Raw genomic sequence first — 18,742 nt, 5'->3', positions numbered from 1 at the left:
TCCTCTTCGCATCATACTCCACGTGATCATAACCAAGGTGGAACCAGCTGCTGGTGAGAGAGAGAGAGAGAGAGAGAGAGAGAAGGGAGGCAGAGAGAGAGGGAGAGCCAAACACCAACTCGCTGCGACCGTGAACGCATCGCACATACAAAGTAAACGGGAGGACCGCTCCGCTCGTGCTGGTGGAGCTGCTCGTTTCACCCGTGGATACTATTACACAACTGCCGTCGTCTCCAAAACCCTGTCCGTGGGATACTCTAGCAACATCCTCTCAGTTTTATTACCTCCCTTTATATCACCCCCCCTTTTTTTTCTTTCCCATCTTCCCCCCCCCACCACCCTCTCCTCATCCTTGAGCATCCTCCCCCTCTCTCGCAAGTCTCCTTGCCTTGCCTGGCTAACTTTTCCACCCGACTCCATCCCACACAACCTCCTCCATCGCTCACCAACCCTCGGCCGTCCCCCCCTCCCCGAGTCCTCCTCTTATTGCAGCAGCCTCCCCTGGATCGGGCGGAACCCATTTGGTCAGTCTTCACGGGGGTACTGCTACATGGGGCGCACGGTGTCGCTCGGAAAATGGTCTGGTGTCGGTCTCTAGGCGCCCCGCTGAACCTGCCGGGATTGGAGTTGTTGGTGCGCGTCTGCCTCTCTTTCCCACCTTGCCTGTGCTGTCGGGACCAGTGAGATATGGGTCTCTCAGTGGCGGCGCAGGCACCGCTCGAGGAGCCCCGACGGCTGCGCCAGTGGAGCGGGACGGCGGGAGGCTGGCTCAGGATCACCCTCGTCTCGTTTCTCGCCACTTTACCTGTGGAGCAGCTGCGCGCCTTCCCGTCCTCCCTCAGCGACTGCCAGACGCCGACCGGCTGGAACTGCTCCGGTGAGAGTCATACCATGGAGGCAGAGTTGCAGCCTCGCTCCAGCCTCTGTTTGTGCTTTATCTAGATGTTCACCCGTTGTCCAAGTTAAAGCATGTAAGACTGGTAAACAGCAGGGACTGAGCAGGCATTAGAGGACCGGATCAAAGTTTAGAAGAGCTCTCACTCTGTTATTATTGTGGCTTCATGCGTGTATCCAGCAACCGTGCCTGGGGTTTTTTGGTGTCGGTATCGTGGAGCATATAGTAGGCTGCAGATACGGAACACTGCAAAGCCCCGTGGTGAGAGGATGCAGAGTTTTTTTTTTTTTTTGGGGGGGGGGGGTGCTTGATGTGCATTTAGCCTTGTTGAGTTTTGGCTCGGAGCATGACAGCGAGGCATTCACCGCCGATCATGTCTGAATAAGCACTTGGCAGGCGAGAGGTCGATGATTTCGATCCGAGGCAAAGTGAACACAGCAGCATTGTTTTAATAACGCGAAATAAGGCTGTGGCAGAGAGAAACGACTGTCACCACGATAACCTGATGTGCGCCACGACAGTAATTCCAACAGTGTGAGCTTTACGCGCATTAAGTCGAAATAGGCGACTTCATGTGGTCGCTGTGTAACTTGAACGCAACGGTCCTGGTCAACTCCGGAGTATTCCCACCTACAGTTTCAGCTTTAATTCCCCCAAATTATGATTTAAAAAAGAAAGAAAGAATCGCACCAGAAATTATAAATCTAGTTTTGCTGGCTCATTGGGTATCCTGGTCGTTTAATCAAGTGTTACTTTAAATATAAATGTAGTCGTTTCTTTTATAGGCCACCGAGCAGTAAACTTGTTTTCTCCCCTCGGTGCCCAGAGCGATAAAAGGAAGCGGACCGGGCTGCAGAGCACAGAGCCTCGCCTCCCTTTGTAAATCAGCCGACTGTGCCGCCATATATTTCCCCTGTCGCCTGTCCAAGTCTGAACCCTTAAAATAGCTCCAAGCCGATTCCACACACTCATGGGCAGTAGCAGTATTGATATTATAGCTCATAACAGCCGCGCATCAATATGGAGTCATGACTGCCGTTTGCAGCCTGAAACAGAGGAGCAGTGTATAGGCTGCACAGGGATGACATGTTAATAAAAAGAAAGAGAGAGGGGACAACATTTCTTTCATATATCACAAACAGCCCAGGAGATTAAATCACACCTCTATGATAAATAAATAGCCACAAACAAATTGCCTGTCAGGAGATAGGGACCTCATTTGGATATCAACGTTTTTCAAATGAATTTGATTATGTTAATGGGCTAATTAAAAAGCTTAGTTAAAACACAAACAAGACCAAATGCATAATCTCTTATTATTAAGATTTATAACATTTGGCAGATAATAGTTCAATTCTTTAAAGATGAAGCTTTAGAGGGATTTCATTGACTTTTCCAAGACACAGTTTTAGTGTCCACAACAAGTGCTAATAGTAGTGATGAATCAGCTTGTGTGTTTTAATGTTACTTCGCAGTGATTGACTCTGGTGTTCAAGCATACGTTTATTCTCCATCACGTAAACCGGATAGTTTTGTGCTGCTGTTGATGGTGGTGATGATTTGCTCGTAATGACAGATAATGGTACACATCCTGTCCAAATACACACTTGCCTACCTCCCCACTTCCTGACACACTCTCATATGCATTTCGACAAAGGCTTTTATCCAGCACGCCTTGAGGAGGCTTAAGTGCATATACTGAGAGCAATGCATACACACACACACACACAAACACACACACACCCAGCATCAATTAGAATTAATAAAACAGAAGTGACACGTGGTCCATCGTAAAAAAAAGATAAAACCTCTTTCAATAATAATAAAAAAACAGGCAGTAATTGCACAGGGCTTAATTATCCACTCCTTCCTGTATATCATACACTTTAACAACACTGATGTGTGAGAGTTTTCAGTCTAGGGAGAATAAGGCAGGCTGAAAAACAGTTTGGTGATGAGTTCAGTAATGGAAATGGGAACGGGGTACCAGTTTCAGCAGTGGCGTCTTTGAACAAGCACTGAATGAGATTCTGTTTCATGGAATAAAATAGACGGGGGGAAAACGTGGTTTGACAAAGATTGTCATTCTGTTTGGATTGCATCTGTGGCTTGGCCGTGAACAACTGCCATTGAAGGCTTCAGTGAGGCAGAACAGGGGATTCCAAAATGATCTTGACACTAAGTTAATCTTTGTTCGGTTGCGAGTGCAGAGATAGACTTGGTCTCGGGATGCCTTTGGTGAACCCAGTGTGTCATTGGGATAAATGTAATGTGTGAAGCTGCACTAGACTAGGCAGGATTTGTGAAAACACTCAATATATGAGTCATATATCAGTGAAACTGCAGTAGCAAAGGGATTTTGTTCGCACTTCTCGACATGCTATATGTTTTGCAAATTAGCCAAATACCTGAGTGTTATATCTATCTATCTGAGTACTGTCATGACTACAGGGATGCTAATGATGGCTAGAACAAAGCCTTTAGCTGCTAAATGCTCCATGTTCACTAGCTTAAAAAACATCCACACCATCATATTGAATCGGATTGCGGTTTTAGCCTCTCTATGTTTACTGGATCTGTCCCTAAATGCCTTGGTTTATTAGAGTTTTATAGCTGAAAGCAGCTGTTTGCTGGAAATGATGCAGATGAGAGCGGTGAGACTGAACCAAAACGGTAGAGCTGTGAGCCTTAAAACCAAAACAATGGGCTGAAAGACGCTAACACAGCTAACACTCTGTACAGCTAAAGGGATCATCACTACGAGTGAAACCTTTTTTAAACATAAAAATATCAATTAGTGCAAACCAAGTAGCTAAATCTCGATTCGGTGACAGGTCTTGTGACGGTGTTAATTTACCTACACAGAAAAGCTGATCCTCCGTTAATTAAGTTTCTGTAAATGAATATGGAAAGCCAACTCTTTTCAAACTAATTGGACATGTTTTTATATTCATCCAGCACAGTTGACTGTGTATTCAACATTTTGTGTAATTATCACAGTCAAACTAGCGGTGGCATTTTGCCTGTAATTTTTGGCTTGTATCACTTTAGATAAATGAGCGAAGTCTGTGTTATCTTTAATAGGTGCACTTGCAGACTTTGGCCAAATATCAGCTCATGTCTTTTTGCCATTTTATTCATCCATATCAAGTAACGAGATGAAGCTGAGAATGTTAATATTCATCTCTTGCTAAATGCCTTTCATTTTTTATCAGAATTAAAAGTAGTTCAGATTACTAATTGCTGTGGTGCTATATGAATGTCTACCCACAGTTTATTTACCCCTTGATAAACCTTACATCTCCTGTGGGAGTATTTCTGTGCAGGGGCCTCAATCCCTTCTTCACCGAATCCCCCTGCTATTGTTAAGTCTGAAAGGCCGTGTGATGCTTTGATAGTTGAAGTGACAGGGATGAGTGCAGAATATGCAAAGCCCCCTGTAAATCCCATCAAGTGGAGTGAATTACCAGTAGTCTGGAGAGAATTGGCCATCTGCTTCCAAGATTTGTCAAGACGGAGGTCAAAAGTACTTCCCTTGCATGCCGGTCCACACCTCTGACAGAAAACAGTGAATTATTATGAGACAAGGCAGTGATAGGGGGGGACTAATAAAAATGGGTTTAGAAGTTACTAATTGGCAAATGGTTGCGAATGAGGGAGTTTTTAAAAGTTGTTTAACTAAAATTAACAGTATTTTCCACACAGGAAAATAAAGCAAAGACTTGCTGTAATTAAAGTAGACTATCATGGCTTACTGGGACATGATAATGATGAGAGTGGTTTTAGTGCTTGGAGTTATTGTGCCTTTTAATAACCCAACATAATGAGGCCTATATCTCTCACAAACATGTGATAACCTGTTGTAAAGTTATAGAAAAAAAAAGACCAAGAGGGAGAGGTCAAGAAAGAATGTCTCACCGCTGTGGTTGTTCAACCTTCATTATTAATTTAGTCTACTTAATTATTGATCAGAACAATGCTTAAAACAGGGAGGAAGGACTCCTCATTCTTTTTAGTGTTGTGAAATTCCAGGTAGGTAGGAGGAGATGCATTTGGCTGACAAGCTCTCACATTTTAGACAAGTAAGTGCTTCGCTTGCCATCTTAATCGTTAGCATACAAACATTACCTTTTCAATATTTGATGTTTGCCAGCTTGTTTTCGTTAATTATTCAGCTCACTGTAATCTCCTCCTGGAACGGCGGGGCAGGAGCAGGAAGTGTAAGTTTTCTAGGCCCCTGACACACAGTACCTGTATCAACCAGCACTCATTAACATTTTGTGGAAGACAGCATGAAAGAGGGATATCGCCTCCTAAACTGCGTGCTCACAGTTTTAAAAGAAGTAAATTAGCAGAAATCATCTGACGTAAAAAAGGACAGATACATAAAAAAACACAACAGTAAGTACCACCACACCTCGTGGTGAAAATATGAAGACGCACAGAACAATGACAGCTCAAATGATCATGAATATCATGTTAATTGTTATTAGAATTATTTACCATTAGATGTTTACCGTTAAGATGTTATCAGTCTCCTAACAATAACTTTTTGTAATGTTCAGTTTTGTTGTTGCAGTTGTAGTCTAGCCAGTGGCAGTGTGTCAGGTCAGTTGTCAGCCAATGTTTCATCATTATCATGGAAAAAAATCATGTTTGTTCAGGCTGTGCAAATTCCAGCCTGTCAGGACGTCAAGTCTACATTTTTCCTAGCAGGAAATCGTTCATGCCCAGTGCTACATGTAAAACATCTCATTTATCTCTCTCTCTGAGTTGGCCTCTCTTTCTCTCGCTTTTTCTCTTTCAACCTTTAACTACAGATTATTTTCTCCATTAATCAATTAAATGTTTGGTCTATAAAGTGTGATAAAAGGTCCGTCTCTGTTTCCCAAAGCCCAAGGTGATGTCTTAAAATGTAAAGATATTCATTTAAATATGATATCAAACAGAGAAGAGCAGGACATCTCCATATTTGAGAGGCTGAAAACTGAATCTTATTGCCATTTTTGCATGAAAAATTACTCAAAACTGTTGCAGATTATCGAATCATTGATTGGTCAACTGATCGTTGCAGCTCTTCTTTCCACTTTTCACTTTCCACTCTTTTCAGCACACACTTTAAAAGGAGTCATGACTTTCTGCAAGCTTAGGAACAGTAAGTAGTAGTACTATATTTTTGGCAATGTCTGGTATAGCTGACTTCAGAACATTGCGAAGTAAAATGTGACAGCATTAGGTTGCCTATTAAGAGCAGCAGCATCAGCTACTGTCAGCTAACAGCAGTCACTCACAGGGACACCTTCCCAGTTCTCCACTGATTCTCCTCACACTACAACTTAGTTTCTCTCCGCCACCCGTTATTTATTTTGATCCTTGTCTACTCCTAGTCCCCTGGACGCCTAAGGCTTATACGATGGTGGTCTGTCAGTATGAACAGACAACCTCAACCTCATCAGTGTAAAAACCAGCGTTACGGTTGAACTTGACCTATCTTGGCCACTTTCCCTTATGTGACATCCCAACCAGCGTATCTGTTCTGAGGTGGAAAACTACTTTACAAATATGTCACTGTGTGTCAAGTGTGGATGGGTGTTTTAAAATGGTTACTGCTTTGCCACATGTTAATGGACTAGGGGTATCAACCTACAAGTTGCTCTCTAAGCACCTGTTTTAAAATCAGGGTTGAGCATTTAACTGTGCCGCAGTATTTTACATTGTATTAAATGATTGAACAAAGATTCCTTGACTTATTCAATAAGCCTATGCTATTGATATTCAGTACTTCCAAAACCTGCTTCTATCAAAAAGACAAACTGACAGTTATGGTTGATTTATGTTTGCGGATGAGTATTTCTGCACGTTGGAAAGGCTCATCTTGAAAGATAATTTTTTTTATAGGGATTTTGTGTAGACATGATTTAAAGTTTTGGAGATCGAAGCCAAAGTGTTTGAAGGAAAGAGGAAAGTGTTTTGCAGCTTTTACTGTCATTATTCAAGGTTTTTTTCCTTTTACTACACAGGCACTCTATTTCTTTCTGTTTTTTTCTGGGTTTTAGCTCAGAAATGGATCCCAGGTGTTGGAGATAGAACAATAACATTAAATGTTTTACTTTGTTAAATCGTGTGGATGTGAATGTTAGAGCCAGAAAACTCCATGGGTGTGCAGAGCTGTCAGGGTTAGTACCTTTACCTGCTCAGCAAGGAAAAGGATTTGTGTTTGTGTGGATGAGCCTAAAAGCTGAAGTAGTAAATGTGGAAAATTTAAAAAGGAGAACTGAACATAGAAGATTTAAGCTACAATTAAAAAGTTAAAAATTCTGTTTCTCCCTGACAGCCCTAATTGGAGCCTGTGACTTATGCTCATGTTTTAATGGCTTAGAGAAATGACTTAGTGACAACAAATCTTGCAAGTAGTGATGCTGATGTTTTACAAACGTATGCACACAGGTTGCAGAATTCAACACAGCTGCTGCTTGAGAGTATCTGAAAAGCAACCGGCAAATTTGTTTCACGGGTAAAAGACATACATCACTAGGATGATGAAAACTAAATTGCATGTCAGGGTGATTGTGTGTCATTTATTTCTGCGAAAGTAACAACATTTTGAAGAATATTGCATTCCCAAAGCCCTTAACTGACAAGCATGAGAAATTACCTCTCAGGTTGTACCAGTACTGTAAATCTATAGTTGTACTTGCTTTAAGGCAATCATTGTCATAAAACTAATTGAGATTTGTACTGAAGCTTGAAGTCCAAGCACTGCTGGCCCTGAGGTGATCATCTGGATCATTTATTCTATTGTGTTTTATACTTGTTTGCTTCAGAGGCTCGACATCCATAACAAAAGTGGATACGTCACTTGCGTCATTGCAAACAGTTCATAGAAACAACCTCTTTTGTGGTTCCAGTATAGACCAAGTGTGTTTTTTTAATTGTATCTATTCATCTTGATTGCATCCTGATTGCACAAGATGATAAGGATGACTGGCAATGAATTTCTCTAAATTATAGTTTACAAGTCATACATACGTATTCTTCTTGCTTACTGGCTCCTAAAGATGTCCAAGCGCCACATCTGTTTCTTGGTAAAGGAGACACTTTAATATCATGAGGAGGAGCCACACTCTCTTATTTTCCTTTCATTTAAGAACAGTTGCTTCTTTTCTTTGGTTTTCCATAGCCTGGTGTCCAGAAGACCTTGAATAAAAAGCTCAAATATCAAATATCAAATTAGTAGCTTGGAGCAATTTCACACAAAAAGAAAACATTTCCCATCTTACAAAGAGTCTACCAGCTGGCGTTGAAAAGGATCTGATATTTTCCAATCATTTGTATACACCTAGCCAGTAGTGTGATTGTGATCATAACAATGCCTCTCTCCAGTGAATATTTTCAACATGTCAGTTGCCTGCATTGGTGCCAATTTTTTGTGGCTTTCCAGATTGCTTCGTATGGCCCTCTTGGGGCTAAGGGCTTTGTTCCATCCATGCACTCCAAGTGTCGAGACCTCTCATGTGACTACTCTTGGCTCGATGATTGCATATTTGCACAGAGAGCTTGCACTTTATGGTCATTCAGGACCCTGGCAAATAGCAGGTTCGTTTTAGCATTGGGCTTTTCTTCCATTGGGTATTATTTCCTGATAGGTTGTCTCATGCCGAGGAGGGCTTTTTGAAGTGGAAAGGGGCATTGGTTATTACAGCTAGGTTACAGAAGGTGCTGAGTATGAGTGTCTCTTATAATAAGACATCTATGAATAGGAAATAGCATTGTAAAATATCTGGCTTGTAGAGTTCAAAGCTGAGGACATTGGAAATAATTATTTTGTGTGTGTGTGTGTGTGTGTGTGTGTGTGTGAGAGATAAAATGTGCCTGTTAATGTTTCTGCTGGGTCAGAAGATAACCTTTTTATGAGGATCATGTTGAGTTATATTTCAGTTTTATTTTCTTTTTTTTGTGTAAATAGCAACTGGATCACCAATGGAGATTAAAAATCAGTTCATTGAAAAATTGCTCTTTTTAAACGAACTGGAAGTAATTATCACGCTAACAGTAAAACTGATCATTTCTTTCTTTTTGATTGTGTTTTTGCTAATGCACATTGGACGGTGGCTTTCATTTGAATGCAACGGTCTGTTAAAACCTTGGCTCAATCAAGGAAAAGTATTTATCATTTTACAAAACAAGGTTGTATAATGAAATCAAATTTTGCAGTTTCTTCATGCTACACATATATGTACATACACGCAGGAAATAATTCTGCAGTGCATCTTTTGAATTTACGTCTGGTTGATCAGTAACCAGATAGTGATGATATCTTCACATGAAAAGAACGTCCTTCTACTTTTGCTGTGTTCATAGATGTAAACTCAGAGTCTGCCTCCTCTCGTCCTGCGCTCTGTTGGCTCGGAACACGGTCTGCCCGTTGAGTGCTTGATCCGGGATGCTGATTGAGCAGGTCTCTATAAAGATGTGGGCACAACAGTCTCTGATTTCCCATTGTTTGGCCGGCCTGAGTTGCATTTCGTCCAGACCGGACATTAGCCAGGAGCAGCCTAAAGTCCAAGCTGAGCCAGTGTGGCTCCCATCCGGATCTCTTCCCTCTCCTCCCTGGGTCACAGCACCCTCCGTCGTGGGCTAGTCCCATCCGGTCAATCTGGCTGGGTGGATCATCTCAAGGTCCGCTGCTCTTTAATCTAAACCCCACGCTTCATTTTGTGATGACTGTAGGCTATTTCTGTCTGAGGTAATACGTGTTTCAACAATAAAGCCGAAAACAGATTAAAACAACCAGCTAGCCTACCGGCCACAGCTTCTGACTGCTCAGCTGTGGCCATATTGTAAGGAGACTTGCTGCTGAAGTAACTGTTAGCAAGCTGAATATGACATTTGTGACATTTGAGCCAAAAGAAAATATCTGAATGAGATCAATTAAGCCTTCAGAATTGCCTGTAAGTAAAATTAATTAAAATAACTTGAAATTCAGTTCTGTTACTTTTAAGAGATTGTATGTACTTCACCATCTAGAAGAGCTGATGCATTTTTCTTAAGCTGACAAAGGGTGTCACTAATAAAATAACACATTAAACTATGTCAGGTTGAACTGTTCATTGCATATTCACTTGATTGGAGAGTCCCAAAATACCTTGCATGCATAGCTGCCTAGTTAAAACAATGTTTCATAAGACCATGAACTGAGACAAATAAAGGAACAAACACCACATTGTTCATCTTTGAACATCAAAGATGCCTATATTTGATGTTCATCCTCAGCTTCAAATTCCGATTTTACCATGCCTTCTGGACTACCGGCTCTTCTTGAATTACAGTACTTGTCTTATTTAATGCTTCATTAAACAGTTTCTAAATGCTTTAAACCACCAAGACCAAAAGCTGCTGCAATCTTAGGTTTCAGTTAATTACCCTAACCAGTTGGCACAATAACAACTGTTATATAAGGTGTTGCATATATATCCAGTCACCATATTAGTCTCCACATGGTCTCTCTGTTCTTTTGCTGCAATGGCGCTGTTGTGATTTATTTGCAAGCGTGGTTGGAAGACAGCTTTGTAATTTCTTCAGAAAGTGAGATTCAAATAAGTATTTGCTTGTTTGTTTTGGAATAAAATAACTAGTGACTTAATACTTCGGAATAAACCCATGTGCATTCATTGACAGTTCTCTAAACTAGATTATGTCAGTACTGTCAAGTTCTACGGTTAATCCATCTGTTTCTTTGCCCTGCATGTGCACTTGAGCTAAAGGTGAAGACTAGAACTTGATGTTGTGTTATTGTCAAAGATGATGACAAACCATACTGGACATCGAACATAAACATAAATGGTATACAAACACAATATGGCTTAAGAAAAATGATTGACTACGAACAGCTGCAGCAATGCAAGCCGCCTATCATTCATGACTGTACTGCAGTTTTGTTTTGCATATCTCAAGATTTATGCAGATTCTGACTGTTCTGACTGTGATCTGTGATAAACTATGATAATATAAGCATTGGTATATCAGTCAGGCTCCAGTGTCTTAAAGCTGATGTAGAAGATTTTATAGATGGATAATAACGCACAATTTTTACAAGCTCCCCAAATATGTATATAAATTAAACATAAACGGCGCACGACCGTATTAGATAGACCTAGATACTAGTATATATTGCTGCCAGAAATCTTCTTTTGGGATCACAAAACAAGGTGTAAGCAGATCATTTTGTGTTATCATCAGACAATCAGGAATTCAATGTTTTACAGTTTAAGGGTTTAAGTCCAAAATAGCCTCTGCAGAAAATTATACTACTGGAATTGTTTTGCTGCGCATGAATTAGGATGATTGTGGCCTGTGCAAATATCTTCAGTATCATAATGAGTTTAACTTTTTACCGGTAATTTGAATTTATACCTACAGCAAACTTGGAAAAAACATCACATTTGCTTGTTATACCTTGAAATTAATGATATTGTACTGAATTTATACCTACAGCAAACTTGGAAAAAACATCACATTTGCTTGTTATACTTTGAAATTAATGATATTGTACTGAAGGTTAAACGGGCCCCACTAGGTTACATCAAAATGCTTTCTCTCTTAAAATTTCCAGCTCAACGTGAGGTGGAATTCAATTGACTTTACACTTAAATGTACTTTTAAATTCATAAGCTTACATGTACATGGGGTTGCTTCTTGTAAGCAATCAGTTCAGGTAGACAAATAGCCCTAAGCTCAGTCAACAGTCCCATGCCCATGTGACTTTTTGATTTGATTCAGGATGCATTGTTGGAGTCATTTGAGATCCCTAACAGAGCCTGAATCGGATCATATCCCAGGTTTACGTCTGTAGGACAACGCCCCGGGAGCCAGCCTCGTTGTACACAAACAAAGGAAAAACACAGAGGCTACGTGGTAACATGGCGAAACCAGATGCTTCCAAACAGGGCACAAAATGATGTGAATCCTATGCCATGGCCTCTACGGTCACCAGATGTCACCTCTATTGAACACATATGGGAGATTTTGGGCTGACGCATTAGACAGCACTCTCCACCACTCTCCACCACCCTCATCAAAACATCAAATGAAGAAAAACCTTTTGTCCATCCCTCCAGTAGAGTCTAGAGAACAGTGTTTTATAAATGCATTTTATCATTTTGGCAGCTAAGGACACGAACGTGTACTAGCATTGTCTTTATAAATTGCACAGTATGTGATCAAAGAGTGCATCGTGCTGTGGGAGCCATGACTAATGGTAGATGCTCATTATGAATGACCCTGAATGGGGCTCAGGTCAGAGTTGCTTGAGGGCTGAACAGAGAAACACTTAGTCACTGATGTCTCTTGTTGGCTTTGGTCCTCTAGGTTTTGATGACCGGGACACAGACCTGTTCTTGTGCGACACCAACACATGCAAGTTCGATGGGGAGTGTCTAAGAATTGGGAACATGGTGACATGCATTTGCGACTTCAAGGTAAGTGATGTTCCTGTTACGGTTTTATTGCTTGTTTTTTTTCCCTTTTGATGTGTATTTGGTGTCAGTTGACTGTTTGCTGAACACTTCTAATGGTAATTGTCCAATCATAGCTTAGCAACCGTTTATAGCTACGGCAGGCCCGTCAAGCTAGTGGTGTGAATGAAGCTGTATTAACAATAACTACTACTGCTCTAACATAAGATGCAATTGTTTCCGTGGCTTACTACCATACTAGTCGTAACCAAGCGTTACCTCCAAGGCCATTTCATTAACCAACTACATTAGTTTGTGTGATTACAATTACCAATTTATGGAGTTAGCTTATGTAGATAGATGTAGTGGATAAAATGCAAAGTCTGCATTTTTTCTGCTGCTTTTGTCTGAAATCTTGTACTCGTGAGATATGAGTGGCAAATCTGACACAATTATCATTGTTAAGAGTTATAATATACTGGATCGAAGTCCATTGTCTTGATTGGACAATATTAGCCCCAAGGGGAGGTGGTTGGACTGCCTAAGCCCAGTTTATAGCTCCCTGTGAGACCCCATGTCACTATCCTGGACCACTGTACGCTTTCTGCATTCATAAACAAGATTGCCACTGATGAGGCCAAAGACTGAAAGGCCCTCGTTAATAGCATAAATCTAGGAAATTATGCTGTTCTTGATAATGACTCATACTTAACTTTACGACCAGATCTATAATAAAAAAGGAGCAAACCAGCCAGCTGAGTATTGATTTTGGTATAACGTTTGCAATCTTTGCCTACTAATATGCTATGCAGAGCCCCAGATAAATGAAGCCACTGAGATCTGAAGACGTAGCATGTGTTCTCATCCGTCGCTTTTATCAGCGCGTCATCAGCGCAGCCAGGCACTAGGCAGGCTGACACTCGATTGGTCACCAGCTTTTATCTCAATTTCGTACTTCCCTTGGAGCAAACGTTAACAGAGGCCTGCAGATAAATGACATTACAGCTCCATTCCTCTTCAGGAGATCTCACACTGATACTGCTGTCGCTGTGCACTGAGGCGCTCTCTCAGAAAAGAGCAGGTCATACCACAATCTTTAGCTTAATACATTGGGTCTGAGGTCAATTCCGCTATGCATCTTCTGTTTGTTTGTGTGGAAGGTTTCTGATGTCACTGTCTTCATTTCATCAGTCAACGTAAACATGACCTTCCTGGCCTAGCAATTGCTGCCATGCCCTGAAATAATCAGTCACTCCCAATCAGTGTCAAATAAATAGGTCCAAGATTTTTCTCTTTCTGGCAATTCATTCAGGACTGTCAGAGGAGACATGAAAGTTGTATAAATTCTCATCTTAGATGGATTTTCTTTGTTCTAAGAGAATCTATGGATGGGTGGGCACACGCTCTCACACAAAAAACCCCAAGGAAGAGACATGCAAGGGGCTCTGTGAAGAGGAAGAGAGTTTGGTGTGGTGGAATCAATGGACACTATTCATTGCCAAGATGCATTAGATTCGCCTCACACTGACTCTTGAAAGAGCCAAACGCTTTCCCTCGCTAACTGGAGTCAAACTGCTATAAAGCAACATGCTCTCTTGTACCTGAAAATGAGTTGCTTTTTGTCAGCTAACACTACCCTGACTAATCACATAACATTTATTTGTAATTCATTTTGCAATAGCTGCTGGGAAAAGCTATTGTTGCCAGTTTGGTTTTGTTAATGTCAGGTCGCAGTGCTGATTCCCAAAAGGGTCGTCCATTCTAAAAATATGTGCGCTCATGGCGCTGTGAAATACTTCAACTAAAACTGTCCACCAAAGGGTAAACCGCACATTTCATTGGTTCCTGTAATGGTGCTTATATTCTTGGAGTTTGGAAGTCACTGGAATTGTTTTTCATGACACACAAACATTTTCCTGCTGTCCTTTGTACAGTTTTTGATGCCTATTTGACCTATTTGTATGTAGAGTTCTAGACAAATGCAGTTTAAATACAGGAATCAAAGGAAAGTTTTTCTCTTTTTGACATTCTTTTTTTAAATTTTTTTCAGATTTTTTCTGCATGTTTTTGTAGTTTGTCCCAGTAGTTTTTGTTGTTTTTGTTGTTTACTTTTCCTTTAGGATGGTGGATGCTTTTAGTCTATAATTTCTTTTTTTCTTTCAATAACCATTAGCATGAGCTACTTTGTATCACTGGTGAAGACATAGCGTTACTGGAATTCGGCTGATGACTATATATGTATGCAGGTCTAGAATAGGACATTGCATTAAAACAGTAACATCTGTAATGTGTTGTCTGTCTCCAACATTAACCATTATAAAGTATTTATTTAAATTCTGAACTTTTAAATTATAGTGCTAAACTCTGACAGTGGCCCCTAAAATTATTATTATTACTGTTTAATGTTTTAAGTTCAACTGGCCAGTAACAGTAGAAAAACTAAAATGCAATGCATGCGTTTGGAGGGAAAATAACTGGCAAAAGACACAACCCAAGCATCTAATGAAATGTGTGTGAGTACATCTTTTGAGGGAAGGCAGTTGGACAACTCTGTGTGAGCTTCGGGATGGATGCAGCAGGTTTGTTTACAGCTTAGATGTTACACTGCAGCAGATTGCGAGTGGAATATTTGTAAAAGCGTCCAAGGTTTATGGAGACTCCCACGGTTGATTTTTGCGAATGAATGAGAGACAGGTGTTAACACAGCAGATGTAAGTAATGTGATGGGTCATTTATGTCAGGATTACCTACAGCTCAATGCTGCTGACCACAGGCCTGAGTCAGAAAGTACTTCCAGTCTTCCAGATTGGACAGATTTAGTATATGTTTTCAGTGAGTAGAAGTAGAAGAAAGTTCAGCCTTCACTGGAAATTATTTTTCTGTGGTTCTGTGGCACCAGTAATCTGATGAACTAACTGATATAGTTCGCCTGAATAACGTCTGAATGAGGTATGATTCACTATCAGGACACAGACATGTGGCACCAGAGACACAGCCTGTAGTCTGATGGCATATCTTTAGGTTTAACCCCAGAATGGTGCTATCTTGTCTGGAATAAACAAGACAAATACACCCAATTGGATGTAGTGATTATGTTTCTGTGATTTTAGAGCTCTCGGTGTCTCATGGTGATGCTGCTTGATTACCTACCCCTTTTTCTGGCTACAGGCCTCCAGGGAGGATGCTTACTGCGGAGTGGTAGAGGGCATCCAGCTTGTAGAGCCCAACCAATATGGGATTTTTCAGACTATGCTAATTTTAGAGGGACAAAATAAACAGATTACCAATATGGGGGCAATATTTATAAGCTGGAATGAAAATAGCACCTTTTCTAAGTGGACTGTGCACTGATTTTGCAGCAAAATGACTATGCAGAGGTACTCAGGCTGGTTCCTTAACCAAATAACTTTACTGGAGCATATTCAAGTTAGATATTGTTTGAAAAACCAATTTTTTGCACACTTGTTCCACATAAAAACCTGCTACAATGAAGTGTGGAGATAGAGCTGGCTATGCATGACTAGTCAGCAGTCAACATCATATTGAATGATGATAATGATTGTCATTTGGATCAAATGGTATAGGAATGTTTGTTTTTATATTGTATCGTATTGTAATTGTGTAGACGACAGAATTGTTGTGATATGGAGTCAGACACATTAATTCAAGTGCACAGGAATGAAAGAGTCATGTTTGACTAGAAAAGTCAATGTGTGCAGCGTCATTATGTATGTAGTCCTTCAAAAGGCTATTGCAAATAATTCACTGTTGCTCAGGTAAAGTCCATTATTCCCCAATAGAAATGCAGTGTAATGGAAAAAATAATAATTGTTCTGAGTGCAGGCTTCAAGATTGAGGTTTCATCCACATTCAAAATGTATTACACAAAATATCTACCACATTGAGAAAGGGCAGCAAAGTGTTTAAATGGTAGTTGGATTTAAATGAAAAAGCTATAAAATCAGCTTAACTCAGAGAATTTTATGTCTCTTCCTTCTGGCTATTTTGAAAACACAACTGCTCCATAGATTTCACTTAATACTGCTTCAAATACTGTGTAAAAACATCACAGTATTGTCTATGTGTGTAAATAAATGGAGATTGCAGCACTAAAATTGATTGTAAGTTGAACTCCCCAATAATGCATAGATGGAACACAGATGGAACAGTGGCAGTCTTAAAGCTCGTATTGGGCACATTAAACAGAGACGTGAAATGAAAACATCCTTTAGTTGGGCCCAAATCCGCATTGATTATTCATTCAAATACTCAAAACAACCAATGTATATGTTTTCCTGACAAGTGACTTCCTGTTGGCATGCAAATAATGTATGCTGTCTCTCAGGAGCAAAGACAGAAGTGGTGTAACATTGTTCTGCTGCAAAATATTTTAGGGACGGGGTTTGGGTGGGTGGTCTGACATTGTCATGACTCATACTCACAGAGTACTGTGTCCTACAGAACGCTGTTTTTAAAAAAAAAATCTTTTTACTGTGACCATGATTGACTTTAATCAAGTAGTAATCAATTATAACCATAGAGGCTGAAGATCAGTAAACACTCCTATGTTGTCATTGAGTTTGGAAGACGTCTTGTATGATGTTCTTGTAGAGATTTAATACCGATTCCTATACCTGAACTTTGCTTTTTGGCTGATACCAAGTACTAATCCAATACATGTGTGTTAAAATGGATGTTTAGAACATAGAATAGATGTACTAGTCTGCATGATTTCTGTATGGCCTGGCTCAGTTAAACCCTTTGTCAAAATCAGAGTAGGGCGTTGTGTGACTTTGATATCCTTGATTCCAAAACAGGACCCTGCTACTTCCCAGCAGGGTCCTAGCTAATACATTATGTGGCATTGGATAGGTGCACAGGCACACATACTCGACGATACCCGATACCGCATTTCAGGCAGTATTGGAGGAATTTCAGATACTGGTATTGGTATTGGAACAGCTCTACCTCAAGGGCACCTCAGTGGTGGGGGATTTAACTGACAACTTTCACATGTTCAGTAATGAACTCATAAATGTTGGGCTGCACACAGACACCCACACCGGAACCTAATGGATGTGGGCAGATGGAGTAAATTCACCTACCGCTGACCCTTGCAGCTATGCATATTGGAAAAGCATCATTTCAACTTTTGTAACATTAGTTCACATGCTAGTGGCTTATAGTCATTCCTCTACATGCTGACAGTATCCTCTGACGTCCTAATACACATTCAACATCATCATAATGTACATTCAGTCAGCACAGCATATTTATTGACTTTATATAAAAGAACTTAGCATAATGTTGGCAGCACATTTGGTCTTCAATATGCTCCCTGCTGGTTGTTTGATGTGGCTACTATTCATTGTAATGCCTGACCTCAAATTGCTCTCTCGCTTTTCACTGCCGGAAGCCGTCTAATGTTTGGGTTGTGATGGCTGGACTGCTGAAGCTCGTAGCACTTCAAAGAGGGTTGAGAGCTAATGTGGGTTCATATGATGATGATAGGAGGGTGTGGAAGGGCAGAGCGTCCTTCATATTGCACTAAACAAGAACCTGTGAAAATGCTTTAGTACACACCTTTCAAAAACACACAGGCCACAAATGCTAGGGTGCTCCTCCAACTGCTGGAACAGCTGACCTACCCTCTCCCACTCCCCCCCCCACCCTCCTCTCTCTTTTCTTTCACAACACACAAATGTCTTCACATTCACACAAATAGGCTTATATGATAAAATGTAAAATAATCAAATACCTACAATTACACAGATACACACAAATTCACACAGGCCCAGGTGGTACTGACACCAGCTTCTGAAGCAGACCCCATTCCATATATTTGCATTCATTTATAATCCTTTTATCCAGGGCCATGTGAACGGACTGGGACTGAGATTTTGAATAACGGTGAATATATTTCCTGATGCAGGGAAGCTGTAACAGCAGGGGCCCCCAACAAACACGATGATGAGCATTCAACTGTGACTAAGGTGACAGAACGTAAAATGCCAACCTGATCTCAGGGTTACTTATCAGACTTTTTATAAAACTGAATGCACCTTGGTTTTTTCACACTGTACAGAATCCGTTAGAGTAACTGATAGTGAGTGGTAATGACTTTGTTGAGGGTCCTTCAGTTTATTTTGAAGTCTCAGCTAAAGACTAAATGTGATTGTATACGCTCTATTTTATGAAAATAAATCATTTTTGCTTACAGTAAAATGTTTTCCTTTGATTTGTTTATGGCTTCATTTACCCATTTCCAAGGTAGTTTGATCCGTGTGACATTGCTTTATGGTAAAGTAAAATAATTAGCTGAAGCTTTAAAGGTGTTGCTAAAAACCAGTAAAGCAATTACTTTTGGGGGCATTTGGAGATATTTTTATAGTCC

General features: G+C 40.5%; 1 protein-coding gene across 1 annotated transcript in view; it reads left to right on the top strand.

The window, feature by feature from the left end:
* The first annotated feature begins 551 nt into the window (after positions 1–551).
* Positions 552–18,742, top strand: part of tmeff2a (transmembrane protein with EGF-like and two follistatin-like domains 2a) — a 98,322-nt gene continuing 80,131 nt past the window's right edge. The window contains exons 1-2 of the mRNA XM_035676092.1: positions 552–877; positions 12,263–12,372. Coding sequence (XP_035531985.1) covers positions 688–877; positions 12,263–12,372 — 300 coding nt within the window. The 5' untranslated portion in view covers positions 552–687. The remainder of the gene's footprint in view (positions 878–12,262; positions 12,373–18,742) is intronic.

Source organism: Morone saxatilis, unplaced genomic scaffold (assembly GCF_004916995.1).
Source record: "Morone saxatilis isolate NCDOM2014 unplaced genomic scaffold, NCSU_SB_2.0 Contig5, whole genome shotgun sequence".
NCBI classification, from domain to species: domain Eukaryota; kingdom Metazoa; phylum Chordata; class Actinopteri; family Moronidae; genus Morone; species Morone saxatilis.
This window is presented reverse-complemented; position numbering and strand designations above follow the sequence as displayed.